The sequence below is a fragment of the Sorex araneus genome, chromosome 3 (assembly GCF_027595985.1).
Source record: "Sorex araneus isolate mSorAra2 chromosome 3, mSorAra2.pri, whole genome shotgun sequence".
NCBI classification, from domain to species: Eukaryota; Metazoa; Chordata; class Mammalia; order Eulipotyphla; family Soricidae; genus Sorex; species Sorex araneus.
In genome coordinates this window covers 221,672,184-221,689,750 of record NC_073304.1, presented here as the reverse complement: position 1 = coordinate 221,689,750, position 17,567 = coordinate 221,672,184, and the positions used below count along the sequence as shown (strand labels likewise).

At 67.8% G+C, this 17,567-nt stretch overlaps 1 protein-coding gene across 2 annotated transcripts; it reads left to right on the top strand.

Moving 5' to 3' along the window:
* The first annotated feature begins 434 nt into the window (after nucleotides 1–434).
* On the top strand, nucleotides 435–15,996 carry ADAM11 (ADAM metallopeptidase domain 11). Of its 2 annotated transcripts, XM_055132407.1 has the most exons (27): nucleotides 435–579; nucleotides 925–1,100; nucleotides 7,634–7,710; nucleotides 7,842–7,908; nucleotides 8,386–8,471; nucleotides 8,554–8,629; nucleotides 8,931–8,997; nucleotides 9,070–9,134; nucleotides 9,325–9,399; nucleotides 9,470–9,541; nucleotides 9,644–9,810; nucleotides 10,118–10,202; nucleotides 10,288–10,378; nucleotides 10,457–10,508; nucleotides 11,035–11,134; nucleotides 11,219–11,290; nucleotides 11,406–11,498; nucleotides 11,638–11,718; nucleotides 12,235–12,285; nucleotides 12,388–12,451; nucleotides 12,607–12,706; nucleotides 12,881–13,000; nucleotides 13,090–13,258; nucleotides 13,362–13,476; nucleotides 13,557–13,647; nucleotides 13,934–13,951; nucleotides 14,416–15,996. In XM_055132407.1, exons 1-27 carry the CDS (start codon nucleotides 513–515, stop codon nucleotides 14,429–14,431), a joined length of 2,313 nt encoding a protein of 770 aa, XP_054988382.1. In that variant the 5' UTR covers nucleotides 435–512; the 3' UTR covers nucleotides 14,432–15,996. The 2 variants fall into 2 exon arrangements, with proteins under 2 accessions (XP_054988382.1, XP_054988380.1); XM_055132405.1 differs by lacking the exon at nucleotides 14,416–15,996 and having other exon boundaries at nucleotides 13,934–14,409.
* The last annotated feature ends 1,571 nt before the right edge of the window (nucleotides 15,997–17,567 follow it).

The following is a 17,567-nucleotide window of genomic DNA, read 5'->3' as shown; positions in this document are numbered from 1 at the left end:
CTGGCCGCCACCTGCCCCGGGGCGGTGCCTCTTTTGTCCTCCCCTGGCGGGGGCGGGGCGAAACGGGGCCGGGGGCGGGGCCTGGGGCCTGGAGGGCGGGGCCTGCGGTCGGGGAGGGGCCTGGAGGGCCGGGCGTGGCGGGGCGGCGGGGCGGGGCCGGGCTGGGGGGGTGGTGGCGGGGGCGGAGCGGGGGAGCGGCGGGGCGGGGCCGGGCGGCGGGGGGTGGCGCGGGCGGGGCCGGCGGGGGTCGGCGGGGCGGACGGGCGGGGCCGGGCCTGGCGGGGAGGGTGGCGCGGGCGGGGCCGGCGGGGGTCGGCGGGGCGGACGGGCGGGGCCGGGCCGGGCGGGGGGCGGCCGGCGGGGGGCGGCGCGGAGGCCGGGCCCGGCTCACGTGCGCGCCGCCCCGCCCGCCGCCCCGCCCCCGCCTCGCGCCGTTGGCCCCGCCCGCCCGCCGCCCGCCCGCCCGCGCCGCTCGCCGCCGCAGCCCCGGGCCCGGGGATTATGCTCGAGCCATGAGGCGGCTGCGGCGCTGCGCGACCGCGGCGCTGCTGCTGCTGCTGCCGCTGCTCCCCGCGCTCGGTGAGTGACCCCCGCGCTGCGGCGCTCGCCGCTGCCCGCAGTGCCGGTGCCGGTGCTGGTGCGGCACCACCTGTCCCCCTCCGGGCCGCCCGCCCCGGACAGCCCCCCGCCGCCGCCTGCGACTCCGCATCGTTCTGCGGGGCTGGGGGCGGGGGGGGACAGTCGTGACGGCCGGGCAGCGGCGGGGCGCCCGCCCCCTCCCCAGCGGGCGCTGCCCTGCAGGGCAGCGGCTCCTGTGTCCGCGCCGCGGGAGCGCGGGAGCGCGGGGGGTCGTGGCGCCTGTCCCTCGCGAGCCCCTCGTCCCGGGGGCAGCTGCCTGCAGCCACCACGGCCTTGTCTCCCCAGGTTTCTGCGCCCAGGCTACTGTCGGAGCGCTGCGCTTTAGGGTGTCCCCCCAACTGCGGAGCCCGGACGCCCCCGAGGTCACCGAGCCTAGCCGGCTGGTGGGGAAAAGCTCCGGGGGAGAGGTCCGACGGCAGCAGCTGGACACCAGGGTCCGCCAGGAGCCTCCGGGGGGCCCGGTGAGTGGGGCTCGGTGAGGCCCCAAGTAGGAGCCGGCCCTGGAGCCCAGAGGGGACAGGTGGGGGGTGGGGGCGCGTGCCCAGCAGCTGCCCTGAGGCTTCCCCTTCTGTGCAATGGGCGGTCAGCGGGTGCCCGAGCCTCTAGTCTCTGCGCCCACCAGCTCCGCCCGGCACCCCCCCAACCCCCGCCCGTCGCCCTGAGGATCCCACCCAGGGTGGCCGGCAGGTGTCCGGGGCTCAGGGTAGCCCTGGTCAGTCTTTAGGCATAACTGCTCCTGCCCCCAAGGAACTGATCTATGCAGAGGCTGTGCCTGGACAGTGGGGGACAGGGAGAAGCCTCAAAGGAGCACCCAGGGTGAGACTGGCCTTGTCCCCCAGTGGGCTTGCTTGGAACCGTTCAGTGCTTGCTCCTTGCCTCAGTTTCCCTTTCTGCGCCGGCAGGCCTGTTATTTTCCTTTCTATCCTCGCCGAGGGTGGAGGCCCAAAGCTCACCCGTAGAATACCAGCTCCCCTCCACCCCCCTCCCATCCTTTTCAGCCACCGGGCCCCTTCTGCCTCCCAGAGGAAGGTTAGGAACGAAGGAGATTAATTGCAATTAATAATTAATTAATATCATGTGAATAATAATCGCCCAGCTGGAATATTCATCGAGCACGCGTCAGTTCTCCAGGAGCTGCAAGCTGCAAGTTAGCCAGGCCCGCGGGGGCGGGAGGGCTGGTGGGGAAGGCCTGGCAGAAATGGAGGTGCAGGAGACTGGGGTGCAGCCCAGGCAGGGAAGTTTTGGCAACTGGGAGCAGTGGGAGGGAGGACGGAGGGACGGAGGCTGACATTACAGACATCTGCCCGGCTGGCACCTGGCCCTGCCTAATGCACTTGGTTAAAAGCCCTCAAGGGGGGGAGGGGGCTGGGGGGTGCAGGGGGGACTCGGGGAAATGGAGTGGAGCAGGAAGGCGGCATGCATAATAGATAGGCCGGCTCTCAGGACTGGCCAGTGGGAGGGGTGGGTAATGGGCTGAGGGGAGGGGGCGGGAGGTGGCCTCAGGGACTGCCCAGGCTCCCCGGAGGTCTGAGGTGGGGGTGCTGTGAGCTCAGTACCCAGGGAGGGGGTGTCCACCTTGCTTCCCTGGAACCCCTGCCCATCGGGGCAGCCCTGGGCAGTGCTGGCCAGGACGTCCTGCCTCCTGGGCCTCCTAGCTGGTATTTGAGGGGGGGTGTCTATCTTGGGGGGAGGGGTCCCCAAATAGAAGGGTCAGACATGAGGAGAATGGGGCCGGGGAGGCATGAAGGTCTGGGGGCTCTCCTGGCCCAGTTCTTCCTGGAGAGAGATGAGGTTCTGGGGTGTGAGGGGCTGTGTTCATGGGGGGAGGGCCACTGGTCACCTCCGGTGGAGCCTCTCTGGGGACAGAGTCTTCCCAGGACCCGGTTGGCAGCCCCTGGGGGTCCTCACACAGCCCTGCCCAAACCTGCCTCGGTTTCCCCCACAGCACTGCTCTCCCAGGTGCCGCCTGTGCCTGAGGGTGGGGCAGGGCTCGGGAAGGGGGGACTGGCCCCATGTCCATCTCCTCATCAGCGACTGTCCCCAAGACCAGAACTGCCTTCCGGGACAGATCAGGCACCCTAGCCGGGGCAAGGTCAAGGAAGACAGAGGGACGTATCTGTCTGCTTCCCTCCCCCGCAGGAAGGGGAAAGGGGGCCGCTGGCCTTGTCCCAGTGCCCCCGATGACCCGGGGAGCTGGAGGGGTGATGGGAATAGGCGCTTCCTGGCCCCGGCCCTGATCTGCCTCCCCAAGGTCCCTCATGCGGCTTCCGTCTCCTGGGTGGGGGCCATGGTGCCCCCAATCCACAGATGGGAGCACAGAAACGGAGGCCCACTGCGGGTCACACAGCACTCAGGTGTCTGCTTGCTCTATGATGTCCGGAGAAATTTCATGCTGGTTTGGGGACATACCCAGTAGTGCCCGGTACTCCTAGCTCTGTGCTCAGGGATCACAGTCGGTGGTGCTCAGGGGACCGTCTGGGGTTCCAGGGCTGGAACCGGGATAGGCCACCTGCAAGGCAGGCCCTGGACCCCCTGTCCTACCCCTCGGGTCCCCTGCTGCTTCCTGCGGAAGGGTGCTGGGAGGTGGGGGACTCCAGGGACCCTTTGCATCACCCTCAGTACCTGGCTTGTCCCATATGGAGGTGCCCAGAGAGGTGGGGGGCTTCCAGGTTCCCCGGAAGCTTGTAGCTGAGGGGAGACAGGCCAGTGTCGGCGGGGGGGGAGGGGGCGTCGCTCACTGCACAGGCCTATGGAGCAGCTGCCTGTGTCCTGGGGGGCCTCCCCAAGGCACAGGAAAGCTGCTCTGTGGCCACGCTTTCCCAGGGGAACCCCACTCCTGAGGAGAGAGCTTAAACAGGGTGAACGGGGACAGCATGGGGGGCCCCAAGCCTCGGGGAGGGGGCCCCCGTCCCTGAGCCGCCTGGGGGTCAGGGCCGTGTGGGCACAGTGGAGCGGGCAGCTGGGGTCAGGACTCGGATGTGGGCTGCGCCGAGCCGGCCCTGCTGGGGGCCGTGCCAGGGCCGCGCTCGGCCAGAGCTGAGGCTCTGCGGAGGCGGCTGTGGTGCCCCAAGTCTCCCAAGGCAGAGCCCGGAACCCCCACCCACACCCCAGGGTTGGCTGGAGCCTCGCATTGCCCGCAGGGCTCCCGGCTGGAGCCCCCCCCCCCACGCTGCCTTCTGTGACTCCTCGGAGGGTCTTTGGGGTCCCAGGTGCTAGGGGGCGGCAGGTGCAGCCTGTGGCTGGCGGGGCCAGGGCACCGGGGGTTTCCTGCCAGGCTCCGGGGCGAGTGAGTCCTGCACTCTCTCCAGTCAGGCTAGGGGGGCACTTTGGCTCTCCTCATGACTGCCCTGTGTGTCCCCCCAGGACCGTGGCCTGCCCTGCAGGACCTGCCCTCAGCTACAAGGTCACATCGTTCCTTGGAAGTGGCTCCCGCTGTCCTCAAGGGCGACACTTTTTGTTTGTTTGTTTGGGGTCACACCCAGCTGTGCTCAGGGGATCTTACGGGGTGCCGGGGTTCGAACCTGGGTCGGTCGTGAGTAGGGCGAGCACCCTGCCTAGGCTCTGGGCTGTATCTCTGGCCCCAAGAGTTGAAATTTTGGGGGCCCTGGAGTCGCAGTTGCCCCGAAGGCTCCCCGGGGTCCCTGCTGGGCCCCACCTCTCTGTGCCTCCCTACTGGCCCAGCTCCCCCATCAGATCACCGGACCCCCGGGTCTTTACACTTCCGATTATAAGGCACTAGTGGGGCCCAGGGCCGGAGGGATGGGGCAGGGGTAAGGTGCTCACCTCCAGGAGAGACCCTGGAGCAGAGGCAGAGACCCCCCTGAGCATCGCCAGGTGTGACTCCCCCTCCCACCACCAAGAAGGTGTCTTGGGGGGAGCGTGGCATGGGGGGCTGCGTGCAGGCTTTGCATGTGGGGGCCCAGGCACTGCCGAGTTCCTGGAGCATCCCTGGGAGACACCCCCACACACTGCCCTGTGTGGCCCCCGAGCCCCCACCGCCAGCAAAGCACGGGGGGGGGGGGCTTTCATTCAGTCCTTGGGAAGCCCATGCCGTGGCGTTTCCGTTTCCAGGAGATGAAGCAGCCCCTGAGGCCTCTGTGGGCTCCCTGGCACCTGCTCTGAGTGCGTGGGGGGCCGCAGAGGGGGCGATGCCCTGAGAGGCGGGGCGGAGCATCAGGAGGTGTGGGGTCCAGGTGGGTGGGTGAGGAGGGCGGGGCCAGGCTGTGCTGAGGAGGAGCTGGGGCGGGGGGAGCACCAGGAGCAGTGCCCGGAGGCGGCGGGGTGGGGAACCGCCAACTTGATTCTCGTCTCCCCTTCCCCGAGCTGCTGGTGTAGCCTGGGTAGAGCCCTGGGGGCGGTGTCTGTAGTTCTGGGACTAGGACGGGCCCGGCCCTGCCCCCCAGAAAACCTAGAAAGTGTCGCGCCGGCTACAGGGAAGGCACGGCCTCTGCCCCCGGGGACCCCAGCTGTTCACAGGTGCACCTGCACCCCGAGGCATGGTCCCGGTACCCACCTCTACGGGTCCCCTCACTTTGCGACACAAGTACCAGACGGTGTGGTTTGGAGGGGTGGGTCGGACCGAGCACAGGAGTGCAGGCACCTGAGGACGCAGGGGGCAGATTCTGCAGCTGCGGGCCAAGGACAGCAGAGGCCGGGTGCCCTGGGCGGTCAGGGGACGGCCAGGGGACAGCCAGGGCTGGAGGCTGGCCAGGAGCTCTTTGGCTTCACTGGAACATGGGGTGGGGGGCCAGATAGGAGAGTGAGCGGGATGAAGGCGCCGACCTTGTCCATGGCTGACCCCATATCAACTCCCTGAGTCCCCCAACCCCCAGGAGTGACCCTGAGCACCACTAAGTGTGTCCCCACTTCACTGGGGGTTGGGGTCTTGGGACTCTGGTACAGCTAGGACCCTGGGGTACATGGGCCCTGAGAGGGAGGTGGGTTGGTCTTTTCCTTTTTTGGGGGCGGGAAGGGGGCCACACTCAGCAGTGCTCAGGGGTAATCCTGACTGCACTCAGGACTCCCTCCTGGTGGGATTGGGGGGGGTTCCGGGGGCTGCCGGGGATCAACCCAGGTTGGCCACGTGCAAAGCCAGTGCCCTCCCCACTGTCCTACTGCTCGGCCCTGGGTTCTTCCTTCTGGGGGGTTGGGGTGCGGCCCTGTGGCCCCAGGAGAGTAAGCCAGCCCTCCGTGGGCGGCCCCCTCACTGGGGTCGTGGTCATCTGTCCTGCAGGGAGGGGGCCACACAGCCATTTGCCAGCGCCGGGGGCTCCTCAGGAAGTGGGGGGGGGGGGGTCCGAGGACAGGGTGTTTGCTACCCGACAGTGCCAGGATCCCCCACATGGGGGCTCAGCAAGGCTGGCGCCACGTGGAGGCCAGATGGGTTGGCATGCTGACTCCCCCCCCCCCCAGCAGCGAGGAGACTCTGCACCCTGGGACGCCCCCTTCCGCCCGCACATCGTGCGGCCCCGCATCCCAGGGCTTCCCTCTTCGTGGACCAAGGAGGGGCTCAGAGAGGTCTCAGCGTCATCCTGAGGCTGCACAGCCTGGGAGCGTGGAACCGGGACGGGCTGGTGGGGCGGAGGGCAGGGTGGTCCCAGTCAGGTGGGGAACAGGACAGGGAGTGTCCTGTTCACACAGAGGCCCGGCGAGGGGGGCAGGTGGGAGCAGAGATGGCCCTGGCCAGCGGGGCGGGGAGGCGCCCCCTCACGCCCCACTTTCTGTTTCAAGTGTGAGCGATGTTGCAGGGGCCCAGACCAGTGCGTGGAGCTGGGCTGGCCGGGCCAGCGGGGTGGGGGCGTCCGGTCCTTGAGGCTCAAGCTGCTCCCCCGCCCCCGCCCTCGGCCCACTCGCCTGTCTCCAGGCCGTCTCCCCCTGGCCTTCCCTGATTTCCAGGTCCTGAGGGTCCCTCTGTCCCGGGCCTGCCGCGCCGCCCACAGTGCAGGGGTGAGGCCGTCCTCACCTGGGCCTGGGGTTCCAGACCAGGGGGAGAGGAGGCGCAGCCCGCGGCCTCCTGGGATGCCCACGCTTCACGCCTTTTCTTTTTTTTCCTTTTTGAAGTAAAAATAGTTTTTATTTGGGAAATATGAGCACAGAGGAACTCCATGAAGAAAAAGAAAAGACTAACACGCCCCAAGGGGGGACACGAGGGACTCCAGAGTGGGGGCTTTTTTTTTTAAAACAATGTGTGTATGTGGTGTGAGCACACGTGTGTTTGGTGTGTGGTTCATATATGTGTGATGTGTGCATGTGTGGTATGTATGTGCATGCACCTATGCATATGCACATGTTATGTGATGTGTGCACATGTGTGTGCGTGTGTGTGTGTGTGTGTGTGTGTGTGTGTGTGTGTGTTGCCTAGGGCCCCAACATACTGTAGATCTTTTCAAAAGCCCACAGCTCCAGGCGTGCCCCCAGCGTTGTGCCTTTCAGGACCCCTCCTTATCCCCTGCTCCGCTCCCTGCCCCTCTTTGGGGGTCGCTTTCCCCCCAGACATGCTGACTTGGGCCTGAGTCCCCCCACAGCTGGTGCCCAGGGCTGGTGCGTTGTCATGACAACCGGTGCCTCCAGGCCCACTGCAAAGTACCCTCTGAAAAATTTATCAGGAAAACTTCCGTGTTTAAAAATTAACCATCGGATTGAAATATTAAAGATGAGCTTCTTTGGGTGAGGCAGAGTGCAGCGGACGGCGCAGGAGCCAAGTCCTGCTTCCTGAAAGTCATCCCCACTTCCGGCCGTGCTCCCTCCGCCAGCGCGCCCAGGGCAGGGGCAGGGAGGGAGGCTCTGCAGGGGCCCCCACTCCAGATCCTCTGGGGGGGCCTCCTTTTGGGGGTCATCAGGCAGGCCCATCCCCGCGGCCCCCAGACTAGATCTGGGGGGACTCAAGGCTGCCACCCGGCCTTGAGCTAAAGGGATCCCTTTAGCTGCTGGGCCGGCCCCTCCCCTGCTGCCCCTTCAGACCACCGCAAGCATGACCCCCTTTGCCTGCCCCCAGCCTGTCCACCTAGCCCGGGTGAGCTTCGTCATCCCGGCCTTCAGCTCCAACTTCACGCTGGACCTGGAGCTCAACCAGTGAGTGGCCAGGGGGAGGGGGGGCTTCGAGGAGGCGGGGTGGGGGGTGAGTGTGTGGGCTGCGAGAAGGCGGGGGTGGGTGAGTGGGGGGTGGCCCCCCGACCCCCAGTGACCCCCCTGTCCTGTTCCAGCCACCTCCTCTCCTCCCAGTACGTGGAGCGTCACTTCAGCCGGGAGGGTCCCTCCCAGCACAGCACCGTGAGTGCCTCCGCGGGGGGCCTGGGAGTGGGGCCCCCAGGAGCAGGGCGGGCGGGAGGGCTGAACCCCAGCTCTGCCTGGCCCTGGGCTGCCCTGGGAGGGATGGGGACGAGCCCCAGTGGGACTCCCAGTGGGGGCTCCGGGCCCAGCAGAGGGGGCATCTATAAATACCGCAGGAGGCTGGGTGGGGTGCTGGTGCCCTCTTGCTGTGAGGCTGGCGGTAGTGGCGCGGATTTCGGTGTGCCAGGGGTGATCTAGAGCTCAGAGCGGAACCCGCGCACTGTTCAGGGTTAGTGGTCCCCAGCATGGTTAAGAGCCACTGACACAGTCCTGCTGCCGCCTTATGGTGTAAGTGGGGCAAAGAGATCAGAGAGGGCCAGCGACCTCCCCGAGGCCACCAGCAAAGTGCACCAGGCTGGCACTGCCAGGGGCGCCTGGGACTGGAGCACCGAGCTTGCCCTCCTGCTGCTCCTGCAGGGGGCTGGGGACCACTGCTACTACCAGGGGAGGCTCCGGGGGAACCCCCACTCCTTTGCCGCGCTCTCCACCTGCCAGGGGCTACAGTGAGTAGGGGAGGGGCAGAGGGGTGGGGGCTGGGGGCGGGGAAGGGCAGACCCCCAAAGCCATGCCTGTCTGCCTGTGCAGTGGGGTCTTCTCCGACGGGAATTTCACCTACATTGTGGAGCCCCGCGAGCTGGCCGAGCCTTGGGAAGCCCCCCAGGTGGGTCCCTGTGCAGTGCCCGCTGGTGCCGCCTCCCTGCCTCGGTAACCTCAGCCTCCCTGCCCTCCTCGGTGACCCCAGCTCCAGTGTCCCCTCTGTCCCCCAAACAACCTCCCAGCTGGCTCCAGTGTCCTTTGCCCTGGTCACTCGGGGCGCCCCTGGGTCTTGATCCCGGAATCCGAGCATCCGGGAGAAGATCGGATCCCCCCTGGGAGCTCAGGCCAATTCTGGGTCACTGGGTGGGGGCAGGTGGGACTGGAGCGCTCAGCTGACCCCCAAGACTAATGCCCCCCAATCACAGGGACCCCTCCCACACCTCATCTACCGGATCCCTCTCCTTCCAGCTCCCTTTGGTTGCCAGGAACCAGGTAAGAGAGGGATGTGGGGGGCGGGGGCCGGGGCCAGCGAGGCCCCCCCCCTCACCTGTGGCCCCTCCCCAGGCTGCCTGTTTGCTGCCCCTGCCCGGCCTCCCGCAGACCTGCCCAGGCTGAGAAGGAAAAGGCAGGTAGGGGCCCGCACAGACACGGGCTGCAGACCCCCCTCCAGCCCCCCCGCCCCTCGTCTCTGGGAGGGCGCCCCTAGCCCAGGCCGCGTGCAGCCTCTGCGGGGGGCATGAGTCCCCGAGAACGCAGCCCCTCGGCCTCCCTCGGCCTGGCCAGCGCTGGGCGGGGAGGGGACTGATTCCCACCCCCCAGGTCCGCCGGGGCCACCACACGGTGCATAGCGAGACCAAGTACGTGGAACTGATCATCATCAACGACCACCAGCTGGTGAGTGGTGGGCGCCTCGTGGAGGAGGCCGGGAGGGAGCCTCCCTGCAGCCCCCTCTCTGCTCCCCCAGTTTGAGCAGATGCGACAGTCCGTGGCTCTCACCAGCAACTTCGCCAAGTCCGTGGTGAACCTGGCGGACATGGTGAGCTGCCCCCTGCGCGCCCCCCCTGCATGCACAGCCATCGGGCGTGTCCCAGAGGGCCCCTCACCCCCAGCCCCCTCCCCCTCCCCGCTCCGGGCGCAGATGTACAAGGAGCAGCTCAACACCCGCATCGTGCTGGTCGCCATGGAGACATGGGCAGACGGGGACAAGATCCAGGTGCAGGATGACCTGCTGGAGACCCTGGCCCGGCTCATGGTCTACCGGAGGGAGGGTCTGCCGGAGCCCAGTGACGCCACCCACCTCTTCTCGTGAGTCTCCCCTGCACCCTGGGCCTCTGCTGGGGGCTCAGCGTCCTGGGGGGGGGCCGCCCAGCCACCTCCCCTTTACCACCGGACTCCTAGGGCTTCCTCTCTCCCCTCTGACTGTCCCCTCCCACTGTCCCCAGCAGGCCCTTAGACACGACTCAGTGGGAACCTGCATGTGGTTTGTGGCCCGATGAAGAGGGGCAGGGCAGGGGCCCGCATGGCTGACAGCCGACCCCCACCCCCAGCTCCCCTCTCAGCGTAGGGTGTCGTCTGGGGGGAGCCTCGGCCACTGACCGCCTCCTCCTCCCAGGGGCAGAACGTTCCAGAGCACCAGCAGCGGGGCCGCCTACGTGGGGGGCATCTGCTCGCTGTCCAGGGGTGGCGGGGTGAACGAGGTGAGCTGCAGGGGGCGGGCTGGGAGGGGGCAGGGGCCCCTCTGGAGAGAGGGAGGCATCTCTGATCCGTGTCCCTCACCCCAAGTACGACAACATAGGGGCCATGGCAGTGACGCTGGCCCAGACGCTGGGGCAGAACCTGGGCATGATGTGGAACAATCACCGGAGCTCAGCAGGTACCGTGAGCTGCTCCCCCCACACCCCCTCCGGAAGGTTCCCGCCACTCGGCCTCAAGCCGCCTGCCTCACCTCCAGGTGACTGCAAGTGTCCAGACAGCTGGCTGGGCTGCATCATGGAGGACACTGGGTGAGTTGCTGGGGAAAATCAGGGAGGGAGGGTCTTGGGACACACGGACACACAGACACACATACACACAGAGCAGCTCTGGGTCCCCGAGAGTGCCCTGCCAGACACCTGCTGCACGCACGCACACACACACACACACACACACACACACACACACACACACACACAGCAGCTCTGGGTCCCCGAGAGTGCCCTGCCGGACACCCGCTGCGCGCGCGCACACACACACACACACACACGCACACACAGAGCAGCTCTGGGTCCCCGGAGAGTGCCCTGCCGGACACCCGCTGTCCTGCCTGCCAGTGACCACCGGGCGCCGCCAGAGCCCGCTTCATCCCTGCCTGGAGTGTGGGGTGGGTGGGCGGAGACTGCAGCGACATCCGGGCAGGCAGATGCTCGGAGGGACCGAGGCGCCCGGGCACCCTCCTGAACTGTGGAGGGGGCGAGCCAAGGTGCTGGCCAGGGAGGGCGCGCCGCTCCGCACCCGAGCCGGGCTCCAGCTGCATCTCCGCACCCCTGCCAGGTTCTATCTGCCCCGCAAGTTCTCGCGCTGCAGCATCGACGAATACAACCAGTTTCTGCAGGAGGGCGGCGGGAGCTGCCTCTTCAACAAGCCCCTCAAGGTACCCGCGCCCGTGGGGTGGTGGGGAGGGGGGCCTGGGCGGGCTCCGGCCCGACTCGAGACCCGCTTTCCCCGTCGGGCCCAGCTCCTGGACCCTCCGGAGTGCGGGAACGGCTTCGTGGAGGCGGGCGAGGAGTGCGACTGCGGCTCGGTGCAGGTGAGCACCCGCAGCCGGGCCAGAGGCCGGGGGCGGCCGGCGTAGGGGCGGGGGCGTGTCGGTGGGGAGGGTCGCCGCCCCTCCGCCTCCCTCCCCTGCTCCTCGCCTTCCTCAGGAATGCAACCGCGCCGGCGGGAACTGCTGCAAGAAATGCACCCTGACGCACGACGCCATGTGCAGCGACGGGCTCTGCTGTCGCCGCTGCAAGGTGCGGCGCGAGGGGGCGGGGCAGAGGCGGGAGGGGCGGAGACTGGCGTGGAGGTAGGCCAATGGGGATCTCGGGGCGGGGCCCGAGCGTCAGCGACTCGGGCCTGACGTGGGGGGGGCCCTACGTGTCCCTTCCTCAGTACGAGCCGCGGGGTGTGTCCTGTCGAGAGGCGGTGAACGAGTGCGACATCGCAGAGACTTGCACCGGGGACTCGAGCCAGGTCCGCTTGTCCCGTCGCCCTGCGGTGCCCGGGGCAAGGCCACCTACCCTCTGCCCGCTCTTGTCCAGTCCTCCTGGAAAGGGGTTCTTCCTGCTCCTGGCTCTGCCCTTCCCGTCACTGTACTCAGAGTCCCGCGGCACCTGGCGTGTGCTCGGGACCAGAGCCAATAGTCAGATATCAGCTCCAGGCCTTGCTTGTAGCTGGCCCGAGTTGGAGCCCCGGCACCAAGTGGTCTGCCAAGCACCCACCCCCACCCAAATATACCAAAGGGCTCTGAAGTCCAGGGGTTACGTGCCAGGTGCTTTTGCACAGCCGTGAAGTAGAGCAGGAAGCCCAGGGACTCCTGGCAGGCTCTGGGATTTGCTGATCCATGTGATTTGTTCTCAGAACCAGACCTCAGGTCCTTGCCTCCTGCAGAACCCTGTCACAACCTTCCCGGGGTGGGGTGGCCTTGGAGACCCCCCATTGCTCCCCTCCTCACTGCTGCTGTGCTCAGCGCAGCCCCTCTCTCCACAGTGTCCCCCGAACCTGCACAAACTGGACGGGTACTACTGTGACCATGAACAGGTAGGAGGGAGCTGGGGCGCCCGGGGGCCTGGCTCCTCACAGCCTCGCCTCTCATTGGGCCCTCTCAGTGTCTCTGTCCTCTGTTTCCTGCTGACCCCTTAGGGCCGCTGCTACGGGGGCCGCTGTAAAACCCGGGAACGGCAGTGCCAAGCACTCTGGGGCCATGGTGAGTCTCTGGTGCCTGCAGAGGGACCAGTTCTAGCCAGAGAGGCTCACAAATGTGTGACTCCCAGGGCCCCGGGGTCAGCCAGACCACTGGAGGTCCCGAGGGAGTGGGTTTGGGTGACACCCTCTGCTCTTTGTCCCCATCATCACCTGCAGGGGCCGCCGACCGCTTCTGCTATGAGAAGCTGAACGTGGAGGGGACAGAGCGGGGGAACTGTGGGCGCAAGGGGTCAGGCTGGGTCCAGTGCAACAAACAGTGAGTCACCTGGGCGCTGGGGGGGTGCCGCCCGGCTCAGAAGCGAGGACTTGGTGTGGTGGGCCGCAGAGGCCCGCCAGTGAGGCCTGAGGGGGGATGTGCTGCTGGGGAGGGAGACGCCGTCTGGGGCTGAGGTCAGCCATGGGCTACTCTGGCCCCCTGCTGCCCCGACAGGGACGTGCTCTGCGGCTTCCTCCTCTGCGTCAACATCTCTGGAGCCCCTCGGCTGGGAGACCTGGGGGGAGACATCAGCAGTGTCACCTTCTACCATCAGGGCAAGGAGCTGGACTGCAGGTGCCAGCCTGGGCTGGGCTTGGAGGTGTGGGGTGGGGGGCTGCGGGGTGGGGGACATAGGGCTGAGCGGGCCAGCACCCTCTCCCCAGGGGCGGCCACGTGCAGCTGGCCGACGGCTCTGACCTGAGCTACGTGGAGGACGGCACAGCCTGCGGCCCCAACATGCTGTGCCTGGCCCACCGCTGCCTGCCCGCCTCCGCCTTCAACTTCAGCACCTGCCCTGGCAGCGGCGAGAGGCGTGTCTGCTCCCACCACGGGGTGCGTCAGGAGGCAGGGGGCGGGGTGGGGGAGAGTCGCACGGGGAGAGGGGGTCCAGAGACCTCCCGTGACTGCTTGATCCCCTGCCCGTCCCCCCTCCCAGGTCTGCAGCAACGAAGGGAAGTGTATCTGCCAGCCCGACTGGACGGGCAAAGACTGCAGCATCCACAACCCCCTGCCCACGCCACCACCCACGGGGGAGACGGAGCGCTACAAGGGTGAGGCTGCCGGGCGGGGCGGCGTCTGTGCCCCTCACGGTCTCTGGCCTCGCCAACTGAGCCCTGCCCCCCCCTCCCAGGTCCCAGCGGCACCAACATCATCATCGGCTCCATCGCCGGCGCCGTCCTGGTCGCAGCCATCGTGCTGGGCGGCACGGGCTGGGGATTTAAGTAAGACACCCCGTCCCCTTGTCCCCTGCACCCCGGGGTCCTCCAGGGTTGTCAGGGCCCCCCGGTTGCTGGCGTTCAGGGGGCCTGTGTCCTGGTCACCCTTAACAGCCCAGGGATTTCACAGCCCCCCTCCCCCCGAGCTCTGGGGCTGCCAGGATTCCAGGCGGCGGATCCTCTCAGTTCCTTTCTCTGGGGACCCCAGACTGTCTCGGGGCGCTGGGTCTCCCCAGGACGCCCCTGAAGGCTCCTTTCCTCTCTCCTTCCTTCCTCTCCGTGGCTCCTGAAGAAACATCCGCCGAGGAAGGTACGACCCGACCCAGCAGGGGGCAGTGTGACGCCGGCCACGTCATCCCTCCCGCTGTCCCTGTGTCCCATCTCATCCGTCACCGCATTCTGTGGATGGGGAGCTGGGGGCCGACCCCCGCTGCTGTCACTCCGGGGGTGGGAGAAGCCGCTCCCGGAAGACGTCCCCCTTGGCCTGCCCCCACCTTCGTCCCCCCCTGCCCTCCCCGGGGTCAGACCCCCCGGCCAGATGGAGCTGGGCACTGTGTCCCCCGCAGTCCGGCCCCGGGGCAAGGCGCCCCCTTCTGCGTCCCATCTGTCGTGTGTTCCATGTCGCCGCTGTCTGACCTCCCACCAGACCCCTCCCTGGCCAGCCTGTAACTTGCTGTCCCCGGCCCAGCACGGACCCACCAGGGCCTGGCTCGGGGGCGCTCCCTCTGGGCCTGCCTTCTGCCCCGCGCCCCTGACACCCCGTCTCCGTTCCAGGTCTGGAGGGGCCTAAGGGCCACCCCCCTCCCTCCACGGCTGGCGCCCACCGTCTCCACCCTGAGCTGCGAGGCCGCCGCGCCCAGCCACGGAGGGAGGCTCCGTGCATATGTCTTCCGGGCCCAGCCCTTCAGCCCTGCCCCGAGGGGGCGGTGCGGGGGGCCGGGGCCCTCCCCGCCACACCACCACCAGGGTGGACTGGGCCTGGAGGTCACTCCTCCGGTCCCCCACCCTACCTCATGCGGCTCTGGCCTCGCCCGCCGCGCTCCCTGTGTGAATGTAGCTTCCATCCCATGGATCCCTCGGCCCCGCGGGAAGGGGCGGCCGCAGGGGGACCCGGAGGCGGCCCAGGACGGGCCCCTCTTCAGAACCAGGTGGTGGGAGCAGGGGGAGGAGCCTTCAGGGACGAGTGTACCCCCGGGAGCCAGGCAGGGCGGGCACATGTGGTCTGGCACAGGTGAGGCCGGGCCTGCCCCTCTGCCAGCCGCTGGCCCAGACAAGGTCCAGCGCCAGCTCGAACCAAAGCTGCCTGTGCCGCGCCCGGCCGAGGGCAGGGAGGGCAGGCAACCTCGTGTGGCAGAGGGTCATCACCGGCACAGCGACCCGCTGCTGTCCTGCCAGCAGGCATGTGATGGGGGGTCAGAAGAAAGTCCCTGGAATAAAATGTCACCTTCCCCCTCTCAAGGGAGGTGACTCTGGGGCGACTCAGGGTTTGGGCACCTCCGGTGCGGCTCAGAGCTCCCGGCTGGGCCATTTTTCCCAGGGAGAAGGCGGGGGGTGGTGGGCGAGGGGGGGGGGACCGGGGCGGGATGGGGGGGATCAGTGCCTGGAGAGGCCAGGAAGGAGAAGCGGATCACAGGGGCAGTCCTCGGCTGCTAGAAAAGCCCCCCAGCCTGCGGACCCTCCACTCCCACCTCACTCCAGGACCAGGTAGTGAAACTGCAGCGGGTTCCCCGAGGGCTCCGTCCCCACCTCAGCACCCCCACCGCTCTCAGCGGGGACAGGAGCTCCTGCTGGTGGGACCACCAGATGGATGAATGCCCCTCTCCCCTGGAGAGGCCCCCAGGTTCGGCAGGGGGTGCCGGATGCCCCAGGACCTTCCAGCTGCATCAGTCCCTGTCACTGGGGGGAAGGGCGCCCGGATGACCTCACCACCCACCGGGACAAGGGTCTAAGCCCCACGGACAGACGCTGGGGGCGGGCGCCCACTCCCAGAACACCTCAGCACATCATGGCACTGCCCGAGCGAGGGGTGGGTGGGCTACCCCTTCGCCAGCTCTGCTCTGCCAGCCCTGGGGGGTGGGGGGGGACAGGTGAGGGCCCCTTGCACTTGCCCTGCTGCATCCATGTGGTGGTGGGGGGGGGCAGAGTGCACCCCTCCGGTGTCCCGCCTGAGGGCTCCCTGCTGTCTGCCCCGCCCCCGCCCCGTCCCCTGGCAGGGCCTGGAGGAAGGAGGGAAGCAGCCCCCCCCCCCCACAGCATCCTGTAAATATGTCCTGGGCTGGGCCGGGCCGGGAGCGGAGACAGACGCTTCGATTAAAGATCATGTTCTTGGGCTTCCTCGGAGCTCACACCAGTGGCCTCTTGTTGTCTGTGAGTGGCCGCCGGGTCACCTGCTCTGGGGACATGAGTTGGGGGTTACTGGCCGAGGGCAGCAGTGCCCAGGCTGATGGAGCGAGCGAAGGTGTGGGTCTGTCTTCAGAGGACGGGGATTGGCGGGCCTGGGCCTGGCTTCCTTCCTGTATCTCCCCACAAAGTAAACTGCACCGCCCCCCACTGGACTGAGAGCATTCTCCGCCCCAAAAGGCCGGGGTCCCACATCCTCTTTCTGCCAAAGCCAGAGACAAGATGCCTGGCTGGCCTCCCTCGAGGCTCAGGAAAACGCCCAAATGTCCCTTCCGGCCGCAGGGGCGTGAGCCGGGCCCGGAGACTCAGCTCTTTTCCTGCCTCCGCTGCCCGGGAGTCTGGGCCCATCCCCTGGGGATTCCTTCCTGCCCCTTTGCAAGCCTTTGGGCTCCAGTGTGGCTCTTCGTGGGAGAGAGAAGGCAGGCCGGCCGGCAGGGGCGTTGGGTGGGCAGGCAGGCAGGTCATTGCAGATGAACTGCCCCCCAGTTCACTGCAGAGTGGGGCGCAGGCCTGGATTCCTTGTGGGGTGCCTCTGCACCCCCGCCCCCGGACATGGGGCCATGCTCTGTCTGCAGCACCAGGCCAGCTTCCTCCCAGGAGGCTCCCAGGTGCCTGGCCACCATCTGAGTGACAGTGTGGCCTAAAGTCTGGGCCCCCGCACCCAGAGGCACTTTCCCCCAGGCTCCCGTGCACACGTCCGCCCCGTCTGGACTTTCAGCCTTGACGGGCCACACGGGGTTGCTGATGGGAAAGAGGCCCGAGGCAGACGGCGGCAGGAGTCAGTCCTGGGCTTTGGGGTCTGGTCCACCACCCCGCTGCTCATTAGCTGTGGGTGCACCCCAAAGTGTCGGGCGCTGTGGAATAGCGGGACGGGGTGCTGGAAGGCAGAGGTCCTCTGCCCTCGGGGTCCCCTAGGGCCCAGGACCCGCCCCTGCCAGGGCAGAGTCTGGGCGGGAAGGAGGCATTATACCGCTCCCCGGGAAGGTGCTCACGGCTCCAGCGCGCGTGGCAGCCGGTCCTGCGAGTTCCAGGAAGTGGGGGTCGGAGGGGCTCCCAGGAGCCACCGAGCACAAGGACTCCCCAGGCGCTTTTTCAGAAGTAGGAAATCTTTGCCCCGATCAGCCCTGGCAGTTTCGGTCCCTCCCCTCGGCCTGTGTTTGCGGCTGGAGATTCCCAGGTGGGTCCGGGGGGCAGAGCCTGTGGTTTCTGCTCAGGGGCAGGCAGGCAGGAGCCGAGTGGGCACTGCGCAGCTGCTGAGAACCGCAAGGGCCCTGGGTGGCAGCGTGTGAGGCCCCAACAAAGCAACCCACACCCAGCGGGGGGCAGGGAGACGGTGCCAAGGGCTGGGCGCAGGCGTGGTGCCTGCACCAGAACTGGGCGTGGCCAGTGGTCCCCACCAAACAGGTGAGAAAGGACAACTGGCTGGTGCCACGTGTCCTTCCAGAGGTGGCGCTCCGACCATCCTTGGGGGTAGCTGCTTGGAGCCACAGCACCCACAAGCCTCTGGCATAGCGCTGCGTAGAAGG